Source organism: Neoarius graeffei, chromosome 5, assembly GCF_027579695.1.
Source record: "Neoarius graeffei isolate fNeoGra1 chromosome 5, fNeoGra1.pri, whole genome shotgun sequence".
Taxonomy (NCBI): Eukaryota; Metazoa; Chordata; class Actinopteri; order Siluriformes; family Ariidae; genus Neoarius; species Neoarius graeffei.
Genome location: NC_083573.1, coordinates 9135668 through 9163655, shown reverse-complemented (window position 1 = coordinate 9163655; position 27988 = coordinate 9135668). Strand labels below are relative to the sequence as shown.

At 43.0% G+C, this 27988-nt stretch overlaps 1 protein-coding gene across 3 annotated transcripts; it reads left to right on the top strand.

Moving 5' to 3' along the window:
- Positions 1-789: 789 nt before the first annotated feature.
- anks3 (ankyrin repeat and sterile alpha motif domain containing 3) lies at positions 790-27988 on the top strand. 3 transcript variants are annotated; one of them, XM_060921162.1, is made up of 16 exons: positions 790-866; positions 6304-6499; positions 6637-6835; positions 6970-7091; positions 7191-7272; positions 7366-7483; positions 8765-8902; positions 9052-9177; positions 9282-9394; positions 9506-9655; positions 9770-9894; positions 9979-10120; positions 15003-15213; positions 18338-18397; positions 20150-20244; positions 25499-27988. In XM_060921162.1, exons 2-15 carry the CDS (start codon positions 6333-6335, stop codon positions 20233-20235), a joined length of 1839 nt encoding a protein of 612 aa, XP_060777145.1. In that variant the 5' UTR covers positions 790-866; positions 6304-6332; the 3' UTR covers positions 20236-20244; positions 25499-27988. The 3 variants fall into 3 exon arrangements, with proteins under 3 accessions (XP_060777145.1, XP_060777147.1, XP_060777146.1); XM_060921164.1 differs by lacking the exons at positions 790-866; positions 6637-6835 and having other exon boundaries at positions 6420-6499; XM_060921163.1 differs by lacking the exons at positions 790-866; positions 6304-6499 and having other exon boundaries at positions 6748-6835; positions 6929-7091.

The following is a 27988-nucleotide window of genomic DNA, read 5'->3' as shown; positions in this document are numbered from 1 at the left end:
CCGGTTTCCCCCACAAGTCCAAAGACATGCAGGTTAGGTTAACTGGTGACTCTAAATTGACCGTAGGTGTGAATGTGAGTGTGAATGGTTGTCTGTGTCTATGTGTCAGCCCTGTGATGACCTGGCGACTTGTCCAGGGTGTATCCCGCCTTTCGCCCGTAGTCAGCTGGGATAGGCTCCAGCTTGCCTGCGACCCTGTAGAACAGGATAAAGCGGCTAGAGATAATGAGATATATACATCATGGCAGGAGTGTATAATATGGAATAAAATAATCAGGATTACATATTGGAATTTTTTCTCGTGTATAAGGGCATGGGTAACTAAAGGTCGACATGTATGAAATCTGTATGGTTTAATTTTATGTATTATATATAAAATCTATAGTTTTATACAGATTTTAATTTCTGTTGTGAGAACTGTAATTATGTCCAGACGTCGAGACAATGGCGCACGTGCGGTTTAGCGTTGCTATGGCAATGTGGCGTAAAAAAAAAAAAACCTTCCAAACAAACTTGTTTTAAAACAATGAAATAATTTAACACTGTTTTTAATAAGTTATTAAAGTCAACTTTAAAAAAAAATAATTTCCTCCGTTTAATAATTCAAGAAACGACAATATTATTAATATTTGTGACTGAATCACCCACGTCACGACTCACGACTGCAGCGCATACCCGGAACTCATGGGATTTGTAGTCTTCTCTTGCGCGTGCAGCCGTTTAGAATGGAACGAACGGAGCCCGAGAAAGACTACAATTCCCAGCCGCTGTTTCTCACAGATGTGTTCGCCAGTGTTGTTCCGAAGATCATCAGTACCCGGCGGAGTTGTTTCTTTAGACCAGCGAAGGCTCACGCTGTTGTTTTAGTGAGTATAAGAAGGTGTTTTCTTATTAACTCTGTTTTGAAACGCTTTCGACACATAGGTTCGTGTAAACAAAACTTTTTTTTAACCACTCTCATTCTTGAGTCCGCCCGACAAAACTGCAGACTTGCTTGCTAACTCTGTAGCTAACACACAAACAGATACTAGCTATTTGTAAAAACAGAAGCTCTGTTAAAACGCATATTTTCTTGAATAGTAGTGAGAACACACGAGAAATTTCCAACCTTTTAGCGTTAAATGTCCTAAAAACCGTCATTCCACACTACCAAGGTTGTATCCCTAATGGATACGTATTTCCTCTACAAGTGCACTACGTAGGGCACGAACCAATAGGATTTTACAGATGAGGAAGTGCACTACGTTGAGCGCTTTTTGTGATTGGGTACGCGACCCGCATATAACGGAATCTTTAGCGTCTTTCGTGATTCGAGTCATTTTAGTTCGTTCAAATGAGTCGAATCTTTAATGAATCATTTATTATTATTTAAATATTAACAGTGTCTAGGCATAAACTGGTTTTCACGAAAGTTTTGTAATTAGGGAAAAAATAACAGGTATACAAATATCCACGATTATTTTTTCTTTTAAATTAAACTCTGGAAGCTTTGATTCAATGTGAAAACTGAGTACTGAATCTTAAATTCTTAACATTTATTACTGGAATTAATAAAAATGAGAATTTTTTTTCTCTTTTTCAGTTCTAGACATTAAATGTCTAGTCATAGTACGGACATTTCAAAAAAAATGCGACAGTACTGTTTTGCTAGTAGTTTGTTCGCAGTCGATATATACACACAGTGGTGCTTGAAAGTTTGTGAACCCTTTAGAATGTTCTATATTTCTGCATAAATATGTCCTAAAACATCATCAGAGTTTCACACAAGTCCTAAAAGTAGATAAAGAGAACCCAGTTAAACAAATGAGACAAAAATATTATACTCGGTCATTTATTTATTGAGGAAAATGATCCAATATTACGTATCTGTGAGTGGCAAAAGTATGTGAACCTTTGCTTTCAGTATCTGGTGTGACCCCCTTGTGCAGCAATAACTGCAACTAAACGTTTGCGGTAACTGTTGATCAGTTCTGCACACCGGCTTGGAGGAATTTTAGCCCGTTCCTCCGTACAGAACAGCTTCAACTCTGGGATGTTGGTGGGTTTCCTCACATGAACTGCTCGCTTCAGGTCCTTCCACAACATTCTGATTGGATTAAGGTCAGGACTTTGACTTGGCCATTCCAAAACATTCACTATATTCTATTTTAACCATTCTTTGGTAGAACGACTTGTGTGCTTAGGGTCGTTGTCTTGCTGCATGACCCACCTTCTCTTGAGATTTGGCCCTTTTCCACTACCCTTTTTCAGCTCACTTCAGCTCGCTTCAGCTCACTTCAGCCCGACACGGCTCGCGTTTCGACTACCAAAAACCAGCACGACTCAGCTCGTTTCAGCCCTGCTTAGCACCCAAAACTCACACCGTTTTGGAGTGGGGCTGAAGCGAGCCAAGCCGTGCCGAGTGAGGCTGGAGGCGTGAGCAGACACTCCCCTGTGCACTGATTGGTGAGGAGGCGTGTCCTCACATGCCCACACACGCCCCGCGAGCACGCTGGGATCTGTAAACACCGCAAACCCGGAAGAAGAATAATTATGAATTACGAGAATTTCTGAAGCCTTATGCGCCTCGCCTCATCTATACGCTCTTGCCAGTATCTGTTGGCGTTGTCGGTGACAACAAGCCACAGCACCAAGACCAGCAACACTAACGACTCCATGTCCTCCATGTTTATTGTTTACTATCCGGGTCGTGAGACTACCGCTTAAAAGCTCACTGAATCAGTGACATACAGAGCATCGTGGACGAGTTCGCGGAGCGCAAGGCTCGTCGTATGCCCTTCAAATAATGCGCGCAGTAGGCTATTGATGTTTTATTATGAGCCATGTACAGTATGTCGCCTAATGTTTTTTTGTTTGAGTTACATGTTCGTTTGAAGGACTTAATGTACAAAATAACATAGTTGCACCCCGTAGTGTTGAAATTGGTAAACACAGTGCATTCAGTGAGGTTTGCACCGCCCTCCTTTTATTTCTGACTCTTCCTGTCACCGTTGCAACCTCTGAGCGCTCATTCGTATGCCCTTCAAATAATGTGCGCAGTATAGGCTATTGATGTTTTATTATGAGCCATGTACAGTATCCTAATGTTTTTTGTTTCTGAGTTACATGTTCGTTTGAAGGACTTGATGTACTAAATAACATAGTTGCACCCGGTAGTGTTGAAATTGGTAAACACCGCAGTTGCGGACATTTTGTAGCCTAAAATGATGTTATGATAAGCTTTAATAAAATGCCCGGTCATTTGCCCCGCCCCCGGCCCGGCTCTGACTTGTTCCGCCACTGTCACTGATGTCACTGTTTGCGCTGCTTAACGACATCACGTGACGTCCACCCACTTTCGCTAACTCCACCCAATGTGTCCACCCACTTCCAGCCAGCACGGTTCAGCGCGGTTGTAGTCGAAATGCAACTTCAATAGCCCCGCTCAGCCCGACTCAGCTCGACTCAGCACGGCTCAGCCGCGTTTGTAGTGGAAAAGCGGCAATTCAGTTCATGGACAGATGTCCTGACATTTTCCTTTAGAATTCGCTGGTATAATTCAGAATTCATTGTTCCATCAATGATGGCAAGCCGTCCTGGCCCAGATGCAGCAAAACAGGCCCAAACCATGATACTACCACCACCATGTTTCACAGATGGGATACGGTTCTTATGCTGGAATGCAGTGTTTTCCTTTCTCCAAACATAACGCTTCTCATTTAAACCAAAAAGTTCTATTCTGGTCTCATCCGTCCACAAAACATTTTTCCAACAGCCTTCTGGCTTGTCCACGTGATCTTTAGCAAACTGCAGACGAGCAGCAATGTTCTTTTTGGAGAGCAGTGGCTTTCTCCTTGCAACCCTGCCATGCACACCATTGTTGTTCAGTGTTCACCTGATGGTGGACTCATGAACATTAGCCAATGTGAGAGAGGCCTTCAGTTGCTTAGAAGTTACCCTGGGGTCCTTTGTGACCTCACTGACTATTACACACCTTGCTCTTGGAGTGATCTTTGTTGGTCGGCCACTCCTGGGGAGGGTAGCGATGGTCCTGAATTTCCTCCATTTGTACACAATCTGTCTGACTGTGGATTGGTGGAGTCCAAACTCTTGAGAGATGGTTTTGTAACCTTTTCCAGCCTGATGAGCATCAACAACGCTTTTTCTGAGGTCCTCAGAAATCTCTTTTGTTCGTGCCACAATATACACTTCCACAAAGGTGTGTTGTGAAGATCAGACTTTGATAGATGCCTGTTCTTTAAATAAAACAGGGTGCCCACTCACACCTGATTGTCATCCTGTTGATTGAAAACACCTGACTCTAATTTCACCTTCAAATTAACTGCTAATCCTAGAGGTTCACATACTTTTGCCACTCACAGATATGTAATATTGGATCATTTTCCTCAATAAATAAATGACCAAGTATAATATTTTTGTCTCCTTTGTTTAACTGGGTTCTCTTTATCTACTTTTAGGACTCGTGTGAAAATCTGATGTTTTAGGTCATCTTGATGCAGAAATATAGAAAATTCTAAAGGGTTCACAAACTTTCAAGCACCACTGTATATGTATACCATGCATCACAGAAACGTCTTCAAGCCAGTGGTGAACATTAAAGGGATTGATCCTGACAAACCTCCCAGTTCCCTGCCACTTGAGAACATCCCGACAGTCTGATACTACCGCAACCATGCTTCATCATTGGCCAGGTGATGAGCAACGTGCCATTCAGACCATTTGGTTTTCTTGGTCTGACAGTCCTCTACATGTCTTTTGGGAAACTCCAATCAGTCAGTCAGTCATGTGTCTAAGTGCCCTCTACTACAGTGTCTTGCAAAAGTATTCATCCCTCTTGGTGTTTGTCCTGTTTTGTCACATTACAAGCTGAAATTAAAATGGATTTTTGGCAGGTTAGTACCATTTGATTTACACAACATGCCGACCACTTTAAAAGAGAAAAATGTTGTTTTATTGTGACACAAACCAGTTGAAAAAACAGAAATCTGGAGTGTGCATAGGTATTCACCCCCACAAAGTCAGTACTTTGTTGAGCCAACTTTTGCTGCAAGTCTCTTGGGGTATGTCTCTATTAGCTTAGCACATCTAGCCACTGGGATTTTTGCCCATCCCTCAAGGCAAAACTGCTCCAACTCCTTCAAGTTAGATGGGTTGCGTTGGTGTACAGCAATCTTCAAGTTATACCACAGATTCTCAATTGGATTGAGGGCTGGGCTTTGATTAGGCCGTTCCAAGACATTTAAATGTTTCCCTTTAAACCACTCCACTGTAGCTTTAGGGTCATTATCCTGCTGGGATGTGAACCTTTGTCCCCGTCTCGAACAGGTTTTCCTCCAGAATTGCCCTGTGTTTAGTGCCATCCATCTTTCCTTCAGTCCTGACCAGCTTTCCTGTCCCTGCACATGAAAAATATCCCCACAGCATGATGCTGCCACCACCATGCTTCAACTGTAGGGCTTGTGTTCTCCGGGTGTTGGGTTTGCGCTACATGCGGTGTTTCCCATGATGCCCAAAAAGATCAATTTTAGTCTTAATTGACCAGAGAACCTTCTTCCTTGTGTTTGGGGAGTCTGCCACATGCTGTTGGGCAAACTCCAAATGTGTTTTCTTAAGCAGTGACTTTTTTTTTTTTCTGGCCACTCTTCCATAAAACCCCGCTCTGTGGAGTGTACGGCTTAAAGTGGTCCTGTGGACAGATACTCCCATCTCCGCTGTGGATCTTTGCTGCATCTCTGATTAATGCCCTCCTTGCCTGGTCTGTGAGTTTTGGTGGGCAGCCTTCTCTTGTCAGGTTTGTAGTGGTGCCATATTCTGTCCATTTTGCTGTAATGGATTTAATGGTGCTCTGTGGGATATTCAAAGTTTGGGATATCTTTTATCACCCAACCCTGATCTATACTTCTCCAGAACGTTGTCTCTGACCTGTTTGGAGGCTCGTTGGTTTTCATGTTGCTTGCTTAGTAGTGTTGCAGAGTCAGGGTCCTTCCAGAACCGGTTGATTTATACAGACATCATGTGACACTTTGCACACAGGTGGATCTTCATCAACTGATTATGTAACTTGTGAAGTGAATTGGTTGGACCAGCTCTTATTCAGGGGTTTCATATGAAAGGGGGCGAATACCTGTGCACACGCCAGATTTCTGTTTTTTCATCTTAATTATTGTTTGTGTCACAATAAAACAACAAACAATTTTCACCTTGAAAGTGGTCGGCGTGTTGTGTAAATCAAACGGTGCTAACACCCCTCAATGTTTGTGTCACGGTTGGAATGATGCTTTCTGTACGATGTTAATTTAACAGATTTTTCAAATCTGCAAGCTGATTGAAGGATGTCGGAACTAAGCGATGAAGCAAGCGAGCCGGAGCAGCTGGGCTCGAGTCTGTCTGTGTGGCTGGCCGACAGCGGAGGTGGCCAGGAAGAGCTCGACGTGCCACTGGACCTCCACACCGCCTGCTCCGTCGGCCAGTATGACGTCGTGGCCGAGTGCATTCGTAGGTAAGGCTGCTTAGGTTTATCTTTTGCTGGGGTCCAAGCACCAAAGCCCTGTTGTTTGTGCTGGGATTTTCCTTTTTCTAAGATACGGAACTTGGTCAGAAGGTAGCATGAAACATGTCCTCCACGATTGTCTCCAGAGGCAAAGTAGACGTGGATGGAAGGAACCTCGGCGGTTGGACACCACTAATGTACGCGGCGTATATCGGTCACGACAACGTCGTTAACCTGCTTCTGGAATCTGGGGTTAGCGTCAACGCTAGCACTGCTAAGGGGCTAACCCCACTGATGCTAGCTGCTAGCTGTGGAAATGAGAGCATTGCTTACTTCCTCCTCCAGGTACAAGCCGAGCCTTATGAACTGTTTCGTTGATTTCACAGTGGAATTACACAGTAAACATCTTCATCCAAGTCTTTTTTTTTTTTTTTTTAGTTCAAGCTTCTGATTGGCTGTAACTGTCTCTCTGTGTAAAGCAAGGGGCGGAGCTCGAGCGGAAGGATGGACGGGGTTGGACAGCTCTTCTGCACAGCACAAGCACTGGACATCAACAGATGGTCAAGTTTCTCCTGGACAACAACGCAAATGCCAACATCAAGTAAGACACACACACACACACACACACACACACACACACCACCAAGAACATCTAAAACAACAAGTGTCGCATAACCTTTTCCCTTTTTTTTTTTTGAAGAGAGCCTGTGTTTGGGTTCACCCCACTAATGGAGGCTGCAGCATCAGGCCACGAGATCATTGTCCAGTACCTTCTTGACCGTGTGAGTGTGTACCTGCATATTTACAGCCCAGATTTAGCTGCTCTGGTCATGTGTAGCATATTGTGAATACTTACGCGCGCGTTTGTTCTGCAGGGCGCACGAGTCGAGGAAAGGAACTTCAAAGGTGAGACGGCGAGAGTTTTAGCCATGATGTACAGCCACACGAAGATCGCGAGCCTCATAGACATGCACTGCCTGAGAGCAAAAACAGGTAAAACGCACAACAACGAGTTCACGTAACAGCAAACTAACACCTTAAAGGGCCCATGGCATGGTGGTTTATTGATGCTTTAAACGGGCTCGCGGAGGTTTCCGGATGTTATATCCGCAGCCTTTCTCGAAATGAACCCTCGGCACGTAGATATAGCCTCCTGGGAGAAAGCCCCATTTCAGCGCTTTTCCCAGTGCGTCATTTTGCTAATGAGAAGCATGGAGGCGGGGAAGGGTAGAGGGTGGGGGCGGGCCATGGGGGGAGGGGCTTGACCAAGCTACGGGCATGCTACCTGTGTGTGAACAGTAGCAATGGCAGGTCAAGCAACAGTCCAAGCTTTCGAGCACGCTGCATGCTTTTTGGTTTTGTAGCGCAGAGTACCTGGCTAACTGCAGGAAGCGGTTAGCTGCACAGCTAATGTAGCCATTGCAAGGCTAACGCACCGATTTTAAAACACGGCAAAACGACTTAACAGTTATACACTTACTTGTTCGGTGTTTGTGGCTGATGCGGCAGGGATGCTTGGTACGGACCCAGGCTTCAGTGACAGTTGATGTGCAAAACCTGCCCTGTACTGTCCCAAGTTGTGGAAACATTCATCAGGAAAATGCTTCCGACAAACATACACCATCTTAGGTAGACTCGACGGCGTATTATTGGAGTAAATAAAATGAAGCCACTGCGTCTTCAGGGGCTCTCCCGTCGGCAGTAAAAACAGACTCCTTTCTGTGTTGTCACATCCATGTACAGCGCAATTTCCATGTTTCGCTCGCTTAGGTGGTGCCATGTTGTCGTGTCCTCTATGGTCTCCTCACTACAAAATTGAAGTGACGTATCTATGGTGGCAACTTTTGAGCTGGGCGGGCAATCCATACAGTGGGTGGGAATCCAGAGGGGGGGCGTGGGGATCATCTCCCTTGCTGATGTAGTAAAGGGAAGAGCCCATCAACGCGCCATTTTGACGCGCCATTCTCAAATGTTGGGCATAGTTTGGTTTACACATTCTGACATTTCTAGCCACTTGGGTGACTTAAGAAGATCCGAGGAACTCATTTTAACGTTAAAAAACCTCAAAGTGAAAATTTCATGCCATGGGACCTTTAACAGTAGCTGCAGTCTTTTATTGAGTCTGACCCACAACACTTCAACTCCATTACCGTATCCTCGGTTATATCCTTTCTCCAAATCACGTTTTAGATCAGATTTCCCTGACTGCTGGTATAACGTCGCAAGCAATATGGCCGACGTGTCAATGAAGTTAATCTCTCTCTCGTTTTACAGGTGCGTACGAGGAGCTGAGCTCGTCAGAGGAAGACAGCGCAGCACCAAGAGTCAGGTCAAGCCGCAGCAGAGCCAGAGGCCCGAGCATACATGACGGCCCACAGGCCATAGCTCGCTTTCGAGTCACCCCCAAACATGGTACACACCCCTCTCTCTCTCTTTCTCTCACACACAGCCCAGAGCTGAACTTCAACTCTTTCATGGAACGCTTTTTTTTCAGGTGTTCTTTTTTTCCAATTCTCTCTCTCGAAAAATGCGTATTCTTTTGGCTTGTCTTGCGTTGGCAGATCCACCGTTAGCTCCACCCGGCTACATGACATTCCGTGATGTGGGTGAACAGAACGAGGGAATCTGCAACCGTGATGTCACTTCCCCCATTAATGAACTGGATGGCCAGAGCAACAGCAGTCGAGGTGGATCTCTAGATTGGTTATCGATTGTCGTTTGTCCCCCCACACACAAACACACAAGTGACTAAATTGCAAGCTAAGCATTTGTATATTGTGTGTGTGTGTAGATGAACTGTTTTTTGATAATGACATGCCCACAATACGGAGCAGTAGCAGCAGTAGTGAGGGTCTGCCCCGCCTCCTCGGCCTCAGCAGAGAAGCGTCACTCGAGAGCAACGAGGTAACCATGGCGGCGGCGGCGGCCCCCCCAAACCCCACCCACATCACTTTCACACCCTGCGGCATATCAAGGTGTATACGAGATTAAACCCAGACTCTCTTTTTCTCCAAGGACTCGGACCAGGCAAAGAGGAGCTGTCCCCGACGACCCAACAAACCCCATCACTCCAAAGGCAAGAGTCGTCACAGTAACAGTGACTCTGCTGGGAATTATGGGATACCAGCTCCATCTGGCCCTCCCGCTTCTTACACAGGCCCCAAAGTAGATCTAATTGTGTGTGTGTTTTGAAGTATTCAACACTTTATATATTCGGCATATATTTTGTATACATTCGTTGTCCGTGTGTGTGTGTGTGTGCACTCGTGCTGGTGTCAGGACCTGGCAGAGTTCCTGGAGCAGATAGGCTTTAGCAAGTATCTCCCTTTGCTAGAGGAGCAGGATATCGACCTGAGAATCTTCCTTACACTGACCGAAAACGATCTCAAAGAAGTGGGCATCACGTGAGTAACCACCTGGTCCTTCTCTCTTTACACGCGCACACTTCCGTCTGCATTTCTAATTCCTCCGATCTGTTTTGTCCCCAGGTTGTTTGGTCCCAAGAGGAAGATGACATCAGCAATAGCCCGTTGGCATAGTAACGCCCGGCCACCGAGTGATTCCTTAGAGCAAGTGTACGCTGACAAACTTGAGGCCGAGATGCAGGAGATGGCTATTCAGCTCCATAAGGTAGCGACTGCGACTTAGCTGCCATATTCGCCGTTTTGATCCATACAGCCGCTATTTTCTTGTACGACGTAGCGCTATAACTGTTCCACGACGCTCCACAGAGCATTTCAGAGCCACCTAAGAGCATAGTACCAGAAAAACAACTTTAATCAGGTCCAAGGTAATGATATAACTACTGTTCAGGTCAGTAAAGTCGCATTATAACTGCACTATACCGCTGTGCAGTGGAATTGCTATATGCCGTTTCAGCTCTGTAACTTGGTGACATATAACTGCTATATTCCACTATGAAAGAGCACTATCCCTGTTCGATCAGCACATCAGGTGGTGCTAGAACTGCTGGATTCAGTTCTGCAAGTTTGGATTATTAATAGATAGTTTTCACTGACGTCACGGCATTCCGGAGAACGCCCCCCAGCCGCCATCTTGCGGGGCAAACAAAACGGACCATCGCCACTACCGGCTACGTTATCTCGGACGAATTTATGAAGTTATATAGTCAGTTTTCTAAAATAAAGATCAATGTCGGCAAAATCAAGCAAACAGAAGTATATAGATACATTAGACGACATCTCACGACAACGGTATGCAGCCAGACTGGCCTTGATTGGGGGAATTGACCCCTACGAAGTGGACAAAGATGCATTTTCAAGTGACTATGCAGGGCTGCCAAAGCCTGAAACTGCCAAAGCCTGCTCCAAAGCCTGAAACTGACTTCATCAAACTTTAAAGGCTGTCTGATATATACAACTTTATATATTCACAGCACGCCTTTTGGCGGATGCCGCCTGAATCGCGCAGATCCGATTTTTTTTTAGGGGGGGCGTTGGAGTGTCTGATTATAATTTCAAAGTAAATTCTGTATTAAAATTACTAAATAAGCAAATCCGTTACAGTCCATGAAACAGGAAGTATAAGGATGAGAAAAAAAACAGTTTAAATCGGAAAGCTGCACACATATGCGCAGTCCTGCACGCCGCCCGGGCTGCACAAATGTGCGCAGCTTTCCTATTTAAACTGTTTTTTTTTTCTCATCCTTATACTTCCTGTTTCATGGACTGTAACGGATTTGCTTATTTAGTCATTTTAATACAAAATTTACTTTGAAATTATAATCAGACACTCCAACGCCCCCCCCCAAAAAAAAATCGGATCTGCGCGATTCAGGCGGCATCCGCCAAAAGGCGCGCTGTTTGCATCCCAAACACAAATCAAATCATACAGAATAGACCTAAAATGTTTTTCAAAAATGACCCTTGCGTGAGTGAAGTGACAAGTTTCAAATAGAAACGTGACAAACGAGCGATATTAAGTGTACATTACAATGTAAACGTACACTCAGCGGTTCCAGTTAGGCATTCTGCAGAGATTGTTTACATGATGTTTTGGTTTCCAAAAACAAACTTAAACACAATTGATTGTTTATTTAAACAACTCACCACTTATAAAATGATCGGAGCAGACTTTGCTGTGTTTGGAAGGCTGATAATCCTTGCGGTTGATTCTCGCAAGCCATAGATTTCTCCTTTGTATGCTGAGTTTCTTTGTTTGCTCGCCTTCGTGCTCCCGTACAGTGGGAATTCCATAAAAGCTCCGCTTGACGTCATCATCTGACCTATTACGACAGCCGTGAATACAACAGGTGTGCACCATTGCTAGCTTTAAATAGCCTGCTTGGGTTCTTTTGAAGACTTTGTACTCGCGCGTTACAATGTGTGCTCAGTCACCCGTACGGTAAGCTGGACCCGCAAGATGGCCGCCACTAGGGAATCCCCGACTCTGTGATGTCATGTGAAAACTATCTATACAGCGGCGGTTACAATCATCAAAACCTTTTCAGATTGACTGATAAACAATTTTACAAAAAGGTGAGTTTCAGCTGCAACAGTCATTGGTTAATCAATCAACCGGAAGCCCGCCCTCGCCCTTTGATCTTGTCGTCTGATGACACAGCTCATTACCCGAGATAGAATATTTTTTTTTAGCACGATCAGCAATTTTTCAGAAAACCCGGACGTCATCATCGCAGGTAAGCATGATGGAAAGATCACGGGCATGTTTTTACTTCTCAAATTCACCAATATTTCATGATCTCCTCGTCGAAACCTACTCTTTCGTTTGACAGTCGCCGTTTTGTATCTAAACGCACGTTTGAGAAGTCATATGCGTGAGGTGTCGATGATAGTGATCACTTGCACCGGTGTCCACCGTTATCGACACCCTGTGGAATTAAGTGATGTTTACACCTGTTCGGGATTGATCTTTGTGTAACATTGTTGAAGTTGATGAAGTACTTTAAAAAAAAATAAAAATAATTTAAAAAAAAAAAAGTGCTGTGATTTATTAGCCTAGTAAACTAGACCCACCCGCCTAGCGGCCAAAAATATTTTTTGCCTAGCGAATGGGTCTAGCCTCGCAGCATATAAACAAAAACACCCCGGGCATCAAATCGTGCCCGCCAATCACAACGCAAGGTTTTTGTTTGGATTCTTTGGGCGGGCTTTTGCAGGAGTGACGACAAAGCTGCGCGACGCTGGAGAAAGCGCAACAGGAAAGATGGCTACGGCTAGTGAACAGCGCGCGTTTGACTCCGCTTTGGAATCAGTTTTAGAAGAATTATGGCCCTTTTCCACTACCCTTTTTCAGCTCACTTCAGCCCGACACAGCTCGCGTTTCGACTACCAAAAACCAGCACGACTCAGCTCGTTTCAGCCCTGCTTAGCCCCTAAAACTCGCACGGTTTTGGAGTGGGGCTGAAGCGAGCCAAACCGAGCCGAGTGAGGCTGGGGGCGTGAGCAGACACTCCCCTGTGCACTGATTGGTGAGGAGGAGTGTCCTCACATGCCCACACACGCCCCGCGAGCACGCTGAGATCTGTAAACACCGTAAACCCGGAAGAAGGAGAATTACGAATTACGAGAATTTCTGAAGCCTTATGCGCCTCGCCTCATCTATACGCTCTTGCCAGTATCTGTTGGCGTTGTCGGTGACAACAAGCCACAGCACCAAGACCAGCAACACTAACGACTCCATGTCCTCCATGTTTATTGTTTATTATTCGGGTTGTGAGACTACCGCTTAAAAGATCACTGATGTCACTGTTTGCGCCGCTTAACGACATCACGTGACGTCCACCCGCTTTCGCTAACTCCACCCAATGTGTCCACCCACTTCCAGTCAGCACGGTTCAGCGCGGTTGTAGTCGAAATGCAACTCCAACAGCCCCGCTCAGCTCGACTCAGCCCAACTCGGCACGGCATGGCTCAGCCGCGTTTGTAGTGGAAAAGCGGCAATAGACTTGGAGTTTTCGTTGAAACATGAGCAGGAAGAGGCTCTCCGCTCATTCCTTTTCAAGAAGGACGTTTTCGCTGTTTTGCCCACCGGCTATGGCAAAAGTCTGATCTACCAGCTGGCTCCGCTCGTAGCCAAAAGGATGGGCCTAGTTTGTGCAGTACAAAGAATTAATAAACAGCTTTGAAACATTACTTTTTGATTGTTTCTTATTTTCCCGTTATTTTAAATTTAAGGGAAATTATTTCACCAAACACCACTAAATAAAAACTCTCAAAAACAGTTTAAGCAAACCCTTGAAAAACACTTGGAAAAAAATGTGTATGTGGTACAGACTCCAAACTTGTGGTCATTATCTCCAAACTTCTTAATATCTAGAACCTGTTTATTAATTAATACGCATTTTGAAAAATTATTTATTTCAAGGCCTCCCCCACTGCTTTCTGTCGCTCTGACTACGTCACAGTCACTGTTGCGCTGATTGGTCAGAGCGTTGGCCTATACGCACAGAGACAGTTTGAAAGACAGCGGGTTGTTCCTCCTACCCGCTTCGGAAATGTCTACGGATCGAGGCCAGACTAAATATTCACATTTAGTCTGGCTTGCCAGGCTAGTGATTTATAATAAAACATTTTTTCTGACTCAGAACAGAATGGAATGTTTATGGAGTATTTGGAATCGTATTGCAATAAATAGAATTAGAGCAGAATTAAATTCCAAGCTACTACATTTTACAATATCAGTAGACATTTTGTATTTTGGTTCGAGGAATGGCACGCGACCTTTTACCGCCGCATGAAAATCCAGGTCATGTCAATCGCCTGTTGACGTTTATTGGTAAACGACAAAACTAGAAATTAATACAAGAAAACAACAACAAATGATGACACAAGTTAAACGTTATCAATTCATTTGTTTACAAACATTAGAATTGCTTCCTCGTTTACGTCAGCACCGACATCGATATATTTCTATCAGAGATATTTTGTACTAAATACAAGTCTATGGAAAACAAATTTTAAATAACTTTTTTTTTTTAAATAAATAATAATCTGGGTGTCGATAATTGTGGAACGGTGTCACGTGATCTGATACGCTAAGTAAATCGGGAATCAACCCTTTATTTTTTTTCTTCTTCCAGTGGAGGTTTGAGTAATTATTCGTGCACAATTTACGTATTGAAAGGCTTTTCTACTTTTGCAACGGCCAAAAGATCGTTAAGGTGTCGATAATTGTAGCCGCCGCTCTACTTTATTCATCTCCATAAGGTAAGCTTGGATGATAAATGCTGTATTTCAGGTCCACTGGGTCGCATTATTATATTATATTATCCATGCTGTGTTCAGATTGATGTTCATCATGCTGTAACTGTGATATTACACTTCATTAGGTGGCACTGTAACTGCTTTATGCAGCTCTATAAGGTATTCTGGAACTGCTATGTTTCAGTGCGAGAACACTATAACTACGTGGTTCAAATTACAGTCACACACGTTATAGCCGCTATATTTAGGGAACGTGATGAGGATTTTTTTGTGCTGTAATCTACTGGGAGTATAATACGTTAGTGTGTGTGTGTGTGTGTACCCAGCGCTGTGTCGAGGTGGAGTCTCTACAGGGCCAGGTCTCTCAGGAGAAGGAGCTGCGCACTGTGATGGAGGGCTGCCTGATGGAGGAGAAGATGGCATGGAGGGGTGTGCAGACGGAGCTACGGGAGAGCGTCAAGCAAATCCAGGCCCTCAACAGCATGCTGCACACACTGCGAAACACACACGCGCAGCTCACGCAGGCCATGGGGAAAGGTCATCACTCTCATTCACACACTGAGTCCTTTGATAGATACATATATCACTTTTAATCCATCAGTAAACCCTTTTCACACTCGCACCTGATTACGCTTACTTAATGACGCAAAAAAGACCATAAATTAGTAGTAACACTTCTATTCAACGATCGTCACGCCTCTTTTTTTGCTTTTACTTCATTTGCATGGTCCAATTTATGACTGCTGGATCACGAACTCCTGAATGAATTAATGTCACTGTTCTAGCTAACTAACTGAACGCTTGTGATCAGACTAAATATGCCTTCACATATCCCGGCATTATAGATTTCTCTCTTTCCATGCGCCGTTTCACATTTAGTCATGTTAAAAAATAAATAGCTAATCGATACTCGTAAGAATAAGTGATAAATAACATTAGTGTGGACATCATTTAAATCTTTTATACAGTGGATATAAAAAGTCTACACACCCCGTTAAATGAGACCGCGATAAAGAATTCCAAAACTTTTGCCACCTTTACTGTGACCTATAACCTGTACAATTCAATTGAAAAACAAATCTGTTTAGGGGAAAAATAATAAATGTTCAGTAAGCTGGTTGTGCAAGTGTGCACACCCTTAAACTAATACTTTGTTGAAGCACCTTTTGATTTAATTACAGCATTCAGTCTTTTTGGGTTCACACCCGACATCAATTAAAATGACTAACGCCAAATCAAGCTCAGACATTTACTCAGTTGCATCCTCCAGCAAAAGCCAGGGTTCACAGAGAGCTTACAAAGCATCATTGTTGAAAGGTATCAGCCAGGAGAAGGGTACAAAAACATTTCCACAGCATTAGATATACACTATATTGCCAAAAGTATTTGCTCGCCCATCCAACTTATCGGAATCAGGTGTTCCAATCACTTCCATGGCCACAGGTGTATAAAATCAAGCACCTAGGCATGCAGACTGTTTTTACAAACATTTGTGAAAGAATGGGGCGCTCTCAGGAGCTCAGTGAATTCCAGCGTGGAACCTGTGCAACAAATCCAGTCGTGAAATTTCCTCGCTCCTAAATATTCCACAGTCAGCTGTATTATAAGAAAATGGAAGTGTTTGGGAACGACAGCAACTCAGCCACGAAGCGGTAGGCCACGTAAACTGACGTGCAAAGTGCGAAGAGGTCGCCAACTTTCTGCAGAGTCAATCACTACAGACCTCCAAACTTCATGTGGCCTTCAGATTAGCTCAAGAACAGTGCACAGAGAGCTTCATGGAATGGGTTTCCATGGTCGAGCAGCTGCATCCAAGCCATACATCACCAAGTGCAATGCAAAGCTTCGGATGCAGTGGTGTAAAGCACGCCGCCACTGGACTCTAGAGCAGTGGAGACGCATTCTCTGGAGTGACTAATCGCGCTTCTCCATCTGGTAATCTGATGGACGAGTCTGGGTTTGGCGGTTGCCAGGAGAACGGTACTTGTCTGACTGCATTGTGCCAAGTGTAAAGTTTGGTGGAGGGGGGATTTTGGTGTGGGGTTGTTTTTCAGGAGCTGGGCTTGGCCCCTTAGTTCCAGTGAAAGGAACTCTGAATACTTCAACATACCAAGACATTTTGGACAATTCCATGCTCCCAACTTTGTGGGAACAGTTTGGAGCTGGCCCCTTCCTCTTCCAACATGACTGTGCACCAGTGCACAAAGCAAGGTCCATAAAGACATGGAGTCTGGTGTGGATGAACTTGACTGGCCTGCACAGAGTCCTGACCTCAACCCGATAGAACACCTTTGGGATGAATTAGAGCGGAGACTGAGAGCCAGGCCTTCTCGTCCAACATCAGTGTGTGACCTCACAAATGCGCTTCTGAAAGAAATGGTCAAAAATTCCCATAAACACACTCCTAAACCTTGTGGACAGCCTTCCCAGAAGAGTCGAAGCTGTTCTAGCTGCAAAGGGTGGACCGACGACATATTGAACCCTATGAATTAGGAATGGGATGTCACTTAAGCTCATATGTGAGTCAAGGCAGGTGAGCGAATACTTTTGGCAATATAGTGTACCATGGAGCACAATGAAGACAGTCATCAAGAAGTGGAGAAAATATGGGACAACTGTGACGTTACCGAGAACTGGACGTCCCTCCAAAATCGATGAAAAGACGAGACGAAAACTGGTCAGGGAGGCTGCCGAGAGGCCTACAGCAACACTGAAGGAGCTGCAGGAATTTCTGGCAAGTACTGGTTGTGTACTACATGTGACAACAATCTCCCGTATTCTCCATATGTCCGGACTATGAGGTAGGGTCAAAGAAAAACATCCAGGCTGGCTAAATTTTGCAAAAACAAAAAATCCATCAACTCTCCCAAAAGCATGTGGGAAAATGTGTTCTGGTCTGATGAAGCCAAGGTTGAACTTTTTGGCCACAATTCCAAAAGGTATGTTTGGCGCAAAACCAACATTGCGCATCACCAAAAGAACCCCATACCCACGGTGAAGCATGGTGGTGGCAGCATCATGTTTTGGGGTTGTTTCTCTTCAGCTGGAACAGGGGCTTTAGTCAAGGTGGAGGGAATTATGAACGGTTCTAAATACCAGTCAATTTTGGCCCAAAACCTTCAGGTGTCTGCTAGAAAGATGAAGACGAAGAGGAATTTCATCTTTCAGCACGACAATGACCCCAAAAAAAGTTTTGGAACGGCCCAGCCAGAGCCCAGACCTAAATCCAATTGAAAATCTGTGGGGTGACCTGAAGAGGGCTGTGCACAAGACACGCCCTCGCAATCTGACAGATCTGGAGCGCTTTTGCAAGGAAGAGTGGGTAAGTATTGCCAAGTCGAGATGTGGCAGGCTGATAGACTCCGACCTAGAAAGACCGAGTGCTGGAAATAAATCAAATCAAAAGGTGCTTCAACAAACTATTAGTTTAAGGGTGTGCACACTTATAAACCAGTTTATTGTACGCTTTTTTCCCCCCAACAGATTTGTTTGTTTTTCAATTGAATTGTACAGGTGATAGGTGGGAAAAGTTTTGAAATTATTTATAGTGGTCTCATTTTCTTACATCAGAAAAACCTTTCATTTGAACGGGATGTGGAGACTTTTTATATCCACTGTAGCTTTGATTTACTTGTCCTTCTCTTTCCCTCCCCCTGTCTAGACGATGGTGCCATGTCCTCGGAGATGCTCTCTAAAATGGAGTTATGTGAAGAGAAACTAGGTATAAATAAGTGCATTAATTGTAGATGAACCGCATGTTTAAAACTGAATAAATAAAGAAATGTTGTACAACCCCGATTCCAAAAAAGTTGGGACAAAGTACAAATTGTAAAAAAAAACCGGAATGCAATAATTTACAAATCTCAAAAACTGATATTGTATTCACAATAAAACACAGACAACATATCAAATGTCGGAAGTGAGACATTTTGAAATTTCATGCCAAATATTGGCTCATTTGAAATTTCATGACAGCAACACATCTCAAAAAAGTTGGGACAGGGGCAATAAGAGGCTGGAAAAGTTAAAGGTACAAAAAAGGAACAGCTGGAGGACCAAATTGCAACTCATTAGGTCACTTGGCAATAGGTCATTAACATGACTGGGTATAAAAAGAGCATCTTGGAGTGGCAGCGGCTCTCAGAAGTAAAGATGGGAAGAGGATCACCAATCCCCCTAATTCTGCGCCGACAAATAGTGGAGCAATATCAGAAAGGAGTTCGACAGTGTAAAATTGCAAAGAGTTTGAACATATCATCATCTACAGTGCATAACATCATCAAAAGATTCAGAGAATCTGGAAGAATCTCTGTGCGTAAGGGTCAAGGCCGGAAAACCATACTGGGTGCCCGTGATCTTCGGGCCCTTAGACGGCACTGCATCACATACAGGCATGCTTCTGTATTGGAAATCACAAAATGGGCTCAGGAATATTTCCAGAGAACATTATCTGTGAACACAATTCACCGTGCCATCCGCCGTTGCTAGCTAAAACTCTATAGTTCAAAGAAGAAGCCGTATCTAAACATGATCCAGAAGCGCAGACGTCTTCTCTGGGCCAAGGCTCATTTAAAATGGACTGTGGCAAAGTGGAAAACTGTTCTGTGGTCAGACGAATCAAAATTTGAAGTTCTTTATGGAAATCAGGGACGCCGTGTCATTCGGACTAAAGAGGTGAAGGACGACCCGAGTTGTTATCAGTGCTCAGTTCAGAAGCCTGCATCTCTGATGGTATGGGGTTGCATTAGTGCATGTGGCATGGGCAGCTTACACATCTGGAAAGACACCATCAATGCTGAAAGGTATATCCAGGTTCTAGAGCAACATGTGCTCCCGTCCAGACGACGTCTCTTTCAGGGAAGACCTTGCATTTTCCAACATGACAATGCCAAACCACATACTGCATCAATTACAGCATCATGGCTGCGTAGAAGAAGGGTCCGGGTACTGAACTGGCCAGCCTGCAGTCCAGATCTTTCACCCATAGAAAACATTTGGCGCATCATAAAACGGAAGATACGACAAAAAAGACCTAAGACAGTTGAGCAACTAGAATCCTACATTAGACAAGAATGGGTTAACATTCCTATCCCTAAACTTGAGCAACTTGTCTCCTCAGTCCCCAGACGTTTACAGACTGTTGTAAAGAGAAAAGGGGATGTCTCACAGTGGTAAACATGGCCTTGTCCCAACTTTTTTGAGATGTGGTGTTGTCATGAAATTTAAAATCACCTAATTTTTCTCTTTAAATGATCCATTTTCTCAGTTTAAACATTCGATATGTCATCTATGTTCTATTCTGAATAAAATATGGAATTTTGAAACTTCCACATCATTGCATTCCGTTTTTATTTACAATTTGTACTTTGTCCCAACTTTTTTGGAATCGGGGTTGTAATATAGTATAAAAAGATGTTATTTTTATATGCTTTAAAATCCTCTCTGATGTATTCGTGCGTGTATGCGTTTTTAGCTGACAGCCTGAAATCGCTCTGCCAGAGTCTACAGCATCTCTGTGCGCCAGAGAAAAGCTCCAACAGCTGGCAGGCAGAATCCTAGCACCTGCATGTGAGTGAGAAACACACACACACACACACACACACGCAAATGTAGATATACACTGCAAAAGTCTTCGGCCCCTTTTTTTTCCCATACAATCTGTTACAGATTTCTATTTTATGGCTTTTTTGCTTTGAGTCAAAACATTACAAAAACATTTTAGAGTTCCAAACGTTCTCCCCCCCAGCACAAAATTAAATGTTACAGGGGAAAAAAAAAACGTTTTTTTTTTTTCCCTGAGCAGCATGTTACATAAAGAGAGCACTTTTCAGATGAACAAAGAAAACATAATAATGAAGGCTACTGGGGTGTACTGCAAAATGAAGAAGCGAGTGTGACAGCCAAAGTGTCCAAAAGAACTGTGGCTGGTTCTGGAAGATGCTCAGTAAAACCTCCAGGTCATTTCCTTATCAAACTGCACTCATTGGACCTGAGATGACCCCCCCCCCCCCCCCCCCCAGCAAAGGGTCGTCTCACACCAAATATTGACTTTGCTTCATTTATTATGGCTTGCTGATTACTGTTGCTTTTTTTTCTTTAAATGTTGAAACATTTCATTTCATGATTTTTAAGCCATTTTTGGTCAACAGCATTTCTTTACATGTACAGTGGTGCTTGAAAGTTTGTGAACCCTTTAGAATTTTCTATATTTCTGCATAAATATGACCTAAAACAACATCAGATTTTCACACAAGCCCTAAAAGTAGATAAAGAGAACCCAGTTAAACAAATGAGACACAAATATTATACTTGGACATTTATTTATTTATTGAGGAAAATGATCCAATATTACATATCTGTGAGTGGCAAAAGTATGTGAACCTTTTGCTTTCAGTATCTGGTGTGACCCCCTTGTGCAGCAATAACTGCAGCTAAACGTTTCCGGTAACTGTTGATCAGTCCTGCACACCGGCTTGGAGGAATTTTAGCCCGTTCCTCCGTACAGAACAGCTTCAACTCTGGGATGTTGGTGGGTTTCCTCACATGAACTGCTCACTTCAGGTCCTTCCACAACATTTCCATTGGATTAAGGTCAGGACTTTGACTTGGCCATTCCAAAACATTAACTTTATTCTTCTTTAACCATTCTTTGATAGAACGACTTGTGTGCTTAGGGTCGTTGTCTTGCTGCATGACCCACCTTCTCTTGAGATTCAGTTCATGGACAGATGTCCTGACATTTTCCTTTAGAATTCGTTGGTATAATTCAGAATTCATTGTTCCATCAATGATGGCAAGTCGTCCTGGACCAGATGCAGCAAAACGGGCCCAAACCATGATACTACCACCACCATGTTTCACAGATGGGATAAGGTTCTTATGCTGGAATGCAGTGTTTTCCTTTCTCCAAACATAACGCTTCCCATTTAAACCAAAAAGTTCTATTTTGGTCTCATCCGTCCACAAAACGTTTTTCCAATCGCCTTCTGGCTTGTCCACGTGATCTTTAGCAAACTGCAGACGAGCAGCAATGCTCTTTTTGGAGAGCATTGTTGTTCAGTGTTCTCCTGATGTGGACTCATGAACATTAGCCAATGTGAGAGAGGCCTTCAGTTGCTTAGAAGTTACCCTGGGGTCCTTTGTGACCTTGCCAAGTATTACACGCCTTGCTCTTGGAGTGATCTTTGTTGGTCAACCACTCCTGGGGAGGGTAACAGTGGTCTTGAATTTCCTCCATTTGTACACAATCTGTCTGACTGTGGATTGGTGGAGTCCAAATTCTTTAGAGATGGTTTTGTAACCTTTTCCAGCCTGATGAGCATCAACAACGTTTTTTCTGAGGTCCTCAGAAATCTCCTTTGTTCGTGCCATGATACACTTCCACAAACGTGTTGTGAAGATCAGGCTTTGATAGATCCCTGTTCTTTAAATAAAACAGGGTGCCCACTCACACCTGATTGTCATCCCATTGATTGAAAACACCTGACTCTAATTTCACCTTCAAATTAACTGCTAATCCTAGAGGTTCATGTACTTTTGACACTCACAGATATGTAATATTGGATCATTTTCCTCAATAAATAAACGACCAAGTGTAATATTTTTATCTCATTTGTTTGACTGGGTTCTCTTTATCTACTTTTAGGACTTGTGTGAAAATCTGATGTTTTAGGTTATGCAGAAATATAGAAAATTCTAAAGGGTTCACAAACTAAGACTTTTGCACAGTACTGTAGATGTTTCCTGTAAATACTGGTTTATACCCAGGGAGATGAAATGTGTGTATACATTAGAGGTGTGACGATTAATCGATCCCTAATCCATTTCAGTCCGTGATTCAAAAATTAAAATTTAATGAATCACGATTCACTAACAAGACTTAATTTCATCCCGATAACCCTAGATGCATAACAAATCTCAACAAATGGCATAATTTGGAGGTTAAAAATTCGATTCGGTATCCGGAGCTGTACGTGGTTATGTTTGTGGTTGCTATAGCAATCTCGCGAGATCACACATTGCTTTGTGAACAACATGGCCGACGACTCGGAGGTCCCGAAGCCACCGGCTTTTAAAAGCCCAGTTTGGCGGCATTTCTTACAATCTCAGTGCCTCATGTACTCTCTGGACAATGAATGCTGTGTCTCAAGAGGTGTTCACTTTAACACAAGTGATTTGTATTTTTGTGTTTTAAAAGTTTGAGACAAAAGTCAGAGTTTTCATTGCTTTTTTTTAGTGCTGTCAAGCGATTAAAATATTTAATCGCGATTAATGTCGCGACTGTCATAGTTAACTCGCGATTAATCGCAATTTAATCGCACGTTTTTGTCACATGAAAAACCATCGTAATTCTCTTATCAGCATAAAAAAGTGAATCGGCTTGCTTTGTACCAATGTTTTTTTTATTGCAAAAGCATAACACGTCTTGACACAGCCACTGCAAAGTACAACTTAAGCCGAGCACCAGGGCTAGCAAAAAAACCATGAGTGTAGTGATCTACTGCTTGAGTTAGTCTACAATTCTAATCAGAGAGACAGGTTACACAGTGACGGTAGGCTTGACATGCTTGATTATAATATAAAGTACACTATTATATTAACTTTAAGTTGTTCGTTGATAAATATTGCATTGAATCTGATCTTTACTGTTTCAGCTCACTTAACACATTTTGTATTTTTACACTTTCTGCCTGTTGATGCGTCGCGCTGTCCAATCAGAGGCGGCCAAATTTGCATATTACAGGAAGGATTTCTGGGATAGCATTGAGTTTACAGTTCAGAGGGATCTGGCTTCTTTAGACGCTGTCTTCTTAAAACTGAATAAATATTTAAAAAGAGCCAAATGAGCCAGTCTTTTGAACGGCTCTTTTCAAAGAACGGATCACAAAGATGCGGATCCCATCAAAGAGCCATAAATCCCATCTCTACTAGCGCGCCCTGCCCGCGCTGATTCTTTGGGGGAGGAGGGCAGAGGACTCTGGCTGTGCGGGGCGTGGCATTACAGTCTAGCTGCTATCGTTTTTCTAAGCAAAGTCTCTGTTCCAAGTTCCTGGCAGTTTCAAAAGCTTATGAAAAACCTACATCATGTCACAGAGCGTTAATCTCGCGATAAAAAAATTATCGCCGTTAAAATTGAGTCAAGTTAACGCGTTAATAACGCGACATTTTTGACAGCACTACTTTTTTTGTTTCTTAGTGTTTTGCGGTTTGAAAATTAAAACGTGCCAAAAATGATTGAACTGTGATACGTTCATAGTTACATTCAAAGTCAATGGAGTGACTGGAGTCTGAATAAAGACTACAAAGGCAACACGACTTGTATGTTTTTTTTATTGCTCTACATTTCTAGGCTGACAGTTAACAGAATATTGGCAGCGATTTGCATCAGTTATAAAACAGAGAACGAAAAATGTGAATCATGATTCAAATTGAATTGGAAGGTCAAAATTGCGATTTGAATTGTGAAAAAACTGAATCGTCACACCTCTAGTGTGCGGTTGTGATCAGTTTACATACAGTGACAAGAATGTCATCTTGGATATGAACGTCATGGCAGTATTTGGGCTTTCAGTAATTTCTTTGAACTGTTCTTTTTCTGTGGCAGAATAATTGTACAGCATACAGCTTTCATTTAAAAAAAATAATAATTTGGTGCACAAGTTTTAATTTTCTTTGGGTTTTCTGGAATCAACACGGGGTCAAAATTATACATACAGCACACCTAATATTTGAGTAAAATGTCTCTTCGCAAGATTCACCATGACCAAGCTTCTGGCAGAATTCTGGTTGGATATTTCACGACTCATGGCATTTTTTTATTTTTTTTAAATTGGCATGGACTAAACTTATAAGCGCAGTTCCACTGGCAGCAAAACAGCCCCAGAACATGATGATCCTACCACCACCACCAGCTGGTACAGTGTCCCTCTGTACATGGTGGTCATTGTGGCCAAACAACTCAATCTTTGTCTCATCTGACCATCCAGCTTTCCTCCAGAAGGCTTTTTCTTTGTGGTCAGCTTCAAACTTTAATGAAGCTTCAAAAGTGTCAATTTTGGAACAGGGGGGTTATTTCTTGGATAGCAGTCTCTTAGTCCATGGTGATCTGAACTGTAAACAGTGATCCATCAGCTTCCAGTTCATGGCAGGGCTGTGCCATGGTGGTTCCCAGGTTGTTCCTGACCATCCGAACCAATTTCTTTTCAGCTGAGGGTGACAGTTTGGGTTTTCTTGAAGCCAAGTGACTACACCTCACAATAACTTGGACAATAGTTTGAACTGATCTTGGAATTTGCAGTTGTTTAGAAATGGTGTACATCTGCGATCCTCTTTCTCAGATCTGCACTGAGCTCCTTGGACTTTCCCATTGTATTGTGTGTTGGTCAATCCAATGAGGGCTGTAAACAAACCCTTTTGATGAAGGCACCGAGAAGCTACCAGCTGTAGTCAATCATGATCGCTAGCAGGAAGTGAAGAGACCTTGGCCTTGGCAAGATAAGAGACATTTTGGAAGTTTCAGCACCTTGGAATTAATAATCTAAGTGAGCATATGTAAATTTTTGACCCTGTGTTGATTCCAGAAAACTCAAAGAAAATTAAAACTTGTGCACCAAATTCTAGTGTGTGTGTTTTTTTTTTTATTAAAAGATGTATGCTGTACAATGATTCTGCCACAGAAAAAGAACAGTTCAAAGAAATTACTGAAAGCCCAAATATTGTCATGACATTCATGTCACTGTATGTAAACTTCTGACCACAACTGTACATATTATAGATTTTTCTTGAACGACTCCAAAAACACATTGATTCCTCCCCCCAACAGCAACTTCAGAGTTTCACTGACGGAGGGTGAACACGCCACCCTGAACACATGAAACACGCCCAACTGCCTGAGCTGGCGAGAGAGAGATGCTACAGAATGATCGGTCAGAGAACGAACATTGGATAAAGCTGCCAAGGCGGTAAATCGACAAGCAGGTGAGCGGCCGAAGCTCCTCCCACACCTGTGCTCCAGTCCAGTCAGACCCTTGAGACCTGAAGGCGCGTCACGGCAATAAAGATGAAGACAATCGATCTCGAAACATGGGGAGAATGAGAAACTCAAACATTGCTCGCAAATGACAGAAGAGTGAAGTCAATCCTACAACACTATGCAATGCTGGACTACAAATCAAACCTCTGAACACGTATAACGTGTCGGCGAGGGCCATGATATTTCCTATTGAACTGATGTATATTTAGTACACACCCTTGAGTGCAGGATGAGTCATAAATAGTTTTTACTATTTTCCAGGAAATGAGAAGCTGTAAAATTTAAATATGATAGTATTTAACTCTGATTTTGATATAGTTGTTTGTTTCCGTTTATGGCACAGTAGCAGAAGTGCCAACGTTTCGAACAAGAAATTCCGAAACAGGCCGAAAGAAAGAAAAACACAATTTTACCACGAAACCACGAGTATCGGCAGACAAGATAAAAACATGTATTCAGGTCACCTTGGAGTGTTAAAATGTGCATGATAGAATTGAACATACTGCATGTGTGTACAGTGTCTTGCAAAAGTATTCATCCCCCTTGTGTGTTTGTCCTGTTTTGTCGCATTACAAGCTGGAATTAAAATGGATTGTTAGCACCATTTGATTTACACAACATGCCTACAGCTTTAAAGGTGCACTTTTTTTTTTTTTATTGTGAGGCCATTATTAAAAAATGTTCTGTTTCCGGTCCACCGGCCGGGTGAGTGCCGTTTGTGCGGTTGAAATTTTTTTGGGGGTTCGTAAATCTAAAATCGAACTTGACATTTCCGCATTCCCAGGGCTTTCCACTAAGGCTCATACTAGCCAGCCATGACAAATAAGTAGCCGGGGGGAGTAAACACAAAATAAACTCCTGTGCACGCAGTTCCCAGGATTAAATGCATTTTCCACAGACCATTTATTTATTCACTTTACTCAAATACAAAGTAAAATGGCAGTAAATCTTCTTTCTTTTCTTGCGTATTGCATCATGAGGCGTTCCTGGCTTGTAAATCTCTTATTTTCGGTGCATGACACATTCACGCAGCTGAGCATGCTATGAATTAACAACGACAACGGTCTGCAGTGGGGCTACACAATTACACACTCAGCGAACATTTCTCCATTTGTGTATGAAAATACACTCCAACCACTCAGTTTGGGTTCATTTACAACCAACGGTGTCTTTTGATGCCAGCACGTAATTGAACGAGAGAAGACTGGTTTACCGGAGACAAAATAAGCGTCATCTCTGCTTCTGTTCCCTCCGCCGAGTGCGCGCGCGCGCACACACCGCATGTCGGGGCCACGGATGAGTTACTCTCCCTTGATCAACGAAGTCTGCGGGGAATTTGTGGTTATTATCGGTACAAACAGCGCGAATCACAACTTAAATGAGTGCGGTTCAGTTTGACATTATTGTCAGTCCGTTAGATAAACATTTAATTTTATTAAAATCGAAAATTAATATTTAGAGCCTGTGGGCTACAAAAATAATAGTCATTAAAGTAGCCGGCTGGACTTAATTGTGTAGTCGGCTGTATGGCCGGCAGCCGGCGCTTGTGGAAAGCCCTGCATTCCGCGCAGAATATAGAATCGAATAAGCTCTGCGCATGCGCCGTGCAGCACAAAAAAAATGGTAGCCACCATGAAGGAAGGGAGATCCGGAGTTTTCAAACATTTGCTTAAGTGTGAAATCGCAAAATGGTATTCTAGCGAACAACAAAATAGCAAAGATTCAGAAAAACAAATCATTCAGTGATCATTTTAATAGTGTAATTTCATCCGAACTCGGCCTAACGCTCGATTTAGAGCTACAAAAAGTCCGTGTGTCGGACATTTTAAGTACCTTTGTAAAAGTTTTGCAAATGTTGCAGTCAGCATTTAAAATGCTAACTTAGTTTTTGTACAAGTTTCAGTTGATTAAACTGTCATTTTATTAAATGTGTCTGCTTTTGTAATAAAAAAGTACTGAAAGAAAAAGCAAACACAGCATTGCAATTTCTTATCCATCCATAAAAAAAAAAAATCCCTCCCTCCCGACTGAAATTTTTTTTTGCTCACCTGGTGGACAGGAAACAGATTTTTTTTTAAGGATGGCCTGACAAACAATGAAAAGGTATTCACCCCCAAAGGCAATACTTTGTAGAGACACCTTTTGCGGCAATTACAGCTGCAAGTCTCTTTGGGTACGTTTCTATTAGCTTCGCACAGGGGTTCTTAACCTTTTCTACTGTAAGGCCCACTTATTCATACTTGTAACGAGTCGGGGCCCATTAAAAAAGATCCCCAATTA